Source organism: Scophthalmus maximus, chromosome 15, assembly GCF_022379125.1.
Source record: "Scophthalmus maximus strain ysfricsl-2021 chromosome 15, ASM2237912v1, whole genome shotgun sequence".
In the NCBI taxonomy this organism is placed as follows: Eukaryota; Metazoa; Chordata; class Actinopteri; order Pleuronectiformes; family Scophthalmidae; genus Scophthalmus; species Scophthalmus maximus.
Window position 1 is genome coordinate 15030001 of NC_061529.1, and position 3175 is coordinate 15033175.

General features: G+C 46.1%; 1 protein-coding gene across 2 annotated transcripts in view; it reads left to right on the forward strand.

Moving 5' to 3' along the window:
• Positions 1–2047, forward strand: part of nkx2.2a (NK2 homeobox 2a) — a 2777-nt gene extending 730 nt beyond the window's left edge. The window contains exon 2 of one of the 2 annotated variants that reach the window (XM_035611358.2): positions 708–2047. In XM_035611358.2, the coding sequence (XP_035467251.2) occupies positions 708–1288 (581 nt within the window). In that variant the 3' untranslated portion in view covers positions 1289–2047. The remainder of the gene's footprint in view (positions 1–707) is intronic. The other variant, XM_035611361.2, reaches the window with a different exon arrangement.
• The last annotated feature ends 1128 nt before the right edge of the window (positions 2048–3175 follow it).

Below are 3175 nucleotides of genomic sequence, written 5' to 3' on the forward strand. Positions count from 1 at the left end.
GACGATGCCCTTGGGCGGCGCGCAGCCTTCGTCCGTGTGCACCGTGTTGCCGCTGCGCCCGTCTCGAGGCGTCTGCGCTGCCCGGCGAATGCACGCGGTGTCCGGGCTGCTGCACCTCGCTGTGAGCAATTGGTGGATTTGACAAAGCAACGTGGGAAAAAAAGCCAGAAAAAAAAATATTGAGGGAGACAACAAAAAAAAAAAAGAGGCTGTTCTAAGTTACTCCGAGTGTGACAGCGGTGTGAAATGTAGCAGTGCACACTGTGGGGATTCGCGGGGCAGACAATGCATCTGTGGATGCTTCACTGACTCGAGCTGCTCGTGGAAATTTGGGCCGAGGATTCTTTCTTTCTTTTTTTTTTTCCACCTCCAAATTGCACCAAATAGTTCAAATCGGCCAAAATGCCCCCTTTGTTTTATTATTCATTATTCATGCTCGTGTCTTATAAAAATGTTGTGCATCTTCTAAATCTGTGTGTGTGTGTTGGGGGGGGGGGGGGGGGGGAGATAACCTGTTAATGATTGAGCACTTGTCTGTTTTGACAAGTGTTCAATAATTAACAGGTTATCTTTTTTCCCCTCCTATTACGCAGAAGCACATTTCATTTCAAGTGCATGCGAACTTTTTTTTTTTTTAAATTGATCACATGGCCTCTGTGTTTGTGCTGAATGCCCCCTGAGAACTTTACAACATAACATTTTGACAGTGTTTCTCCCGTTTCTTGCCGCAGTGCACGGTCTGTCCGCCAGCTCGCAGGACTCGGCCAAGTCCCCGGAGCCGTCCGCGGACGACGAGTCGCCGGACAACGACAAGGAGACTTCGAGCAGCGGCGCCAGCGACTCCGGCAAGAAGCGGAAACGGAGGGTGTTGTTCTCCAAGGCGCAGACCTACGAGCTGGAGCGCCGCTTCAGGCAGCAGAGGTACCTGTCCGCCCCGGAGAGGGAGCACCTGGCCAGCCTGATCCGCCTCACCCCGACGCAGGTGAAGATCTGGTTCCAGAACCACCGGTATAAGATGAAGAGAGCCCGGGCCGAGAAAGGTATGGAAGTGACCCATCTCCCTTCTCCCAGGCGGGTGGCCGTGCCCGTCTTAGTCAGGGATGGAAAGCCTTGTCACACTCTTAAAGCTCAGGACTTGGCGGCCACTTTTCAGGCCGGGATCCCCTTCTCGGCTTACAGTGCCCAGTCACTCCAACACATGCAGTATAACGCGCAGTACAGCGCCGCGGCAGCGCCACAGTTCCCCACAGCACATCATTTGGTGCAAACGCAACAGTGGACTTGGTGAGAGAGAAATAATAGAGACTTGTCTTGGAGGCGCGGTAGGGAGTTCCACCACAGAGCAAAGAGAGAAAGAGAGAGAGAGAGAGAGAGAGAGAAAAAAAATAAAACACAAAAAAAAACAAAAGACTTTTCATTTTTGCAGCTTGACTCGTATATATACTACCATTTTTATTCGGGGCTCATGTGTGCGCCGTGTTTACATGTTTTCGTTAAGAGAACTGGGTCCGAACCTCTCCCTGATTTTATCCAGAATGTCAATGCTCTTCTTGTGATTATTATTTTGTTTTGTTTTGTAAAAGTATGTTGTGTGTTGGTTGTAGAGATGTTTTCCTCTTTGTTCCCCCCCCCCCCCTTTTGTCCCCTTCGTGTTATTATCAGCACGTGCGAACCACTTTATGATTATAGAAATTTTAATTTCTTGCTTCTTTTATGGACCGAAAAAAAAATATTTATGGCCATGAATAAACACTGGCAAACTTTTCAGCTATTTTCCTTTGGTTTTTCATTTTACTGTAAATAATCCTTGGCAAATGTTTTGCAATCATACACAAGTTTCGGGGGCGTGAAGCTGAAGATCGGACTATATATTTCCAAATTTAAAAAAAAAAAACACAAAACGAGGGTGTGATTTTGGGCAAAACCCTTGTGACTGCCGTGTCAGATCACACATGTAAATAAACAACGAGTGTAGCCTCGCGGTTGGTGGCTAAAGATCCTAATTTTTATATGAGGAATTTTAAATAAAATGCTGTGATTTCTGAAAGAGGGTTTTGGTGTATGTAAGTGTCCCGTTCGTCTCGACCATCTCTTGTAAAGACACCGCAGAACACAATGAGAGGAGCTAAACGCTACATTGTGTCACAGAATGGAGCTTGACTGTGGGAATAAATCTCCTGCGCACTTCAGCCTTTTTATTTTCCTTTCTCTTCTAGACAAATTAATCCGGGGAATATATTTTTTTCTCCCCCTCCTGAATCCGAACACCTCACTAATAAAGAGCCTAAAGTCACTTGTGAAACGAGACTAAAATCCACTTACTTAATATAAGAGGGCTTCTTCACACAAGAAGCTTTTGAGTCAAAAGCTCTCCCTTTTCTGTCAGCATCCCCTAACCACTCCCGGCCTCGGGAGCAAAGTGGAAAGGTTGTGGAGGGGGGAAGAAGAAGAAAAAAAACGTTCAATTGCAATAAATGTTTTGTTATCTCGTACAAACTGCAAATAGAGCAGGAATAACCGGTGACTCACCAGCCTGCTTTGTTTAACCACGGCCGTGCAGCGCAGCTGAAATAAGCGCGCACCACAGGGGCTGCAGCCGCCCTAATAAAGTTGTTTTTTTTATATGATCACATAACGTGTTAGCGGCGATGGCCGGCATTAAAATACACGTTGTCCTATTAGTCACCGCGGTCTTTATAAGGTGGAACCAAAACAAATAAGCACAAATGGCCGGGGGCTTCGCGGAGCGCGCACTGCGGATTATCAGACTCCACGGTCAATATCTTGGGTAAATATGATAACCCAGTAGAAAAATCTATGCATTCTGTTTGTCCCAGGACACACAGAAGAAAAAAAAATGTCACAACAGATGTTAGACTCGCCCCTATCATCACTGAACAAACAGCTAAATTGGGAGGATTTGCTAATTATTTACCGAATGGAGTCTCGAGGGGGCTACTGCTTTTTGTGGGCGACACAGACTCAATTTGTCCCATGACAGGCAGGTTTTGTGTTTCGCAACCGGTCGGAGCTTGTAGGTCAAATAAATCAGCAGCTTGATCGTGGATTTCGTTTTTTAAATGTTATTATTAGTGTTATCTATTTATTTATTCGTCGATAAAGAAAGAGGGGGCGAGAAAATAAGTAGCGCTGCTTTTAGCGCGACACTAACCGT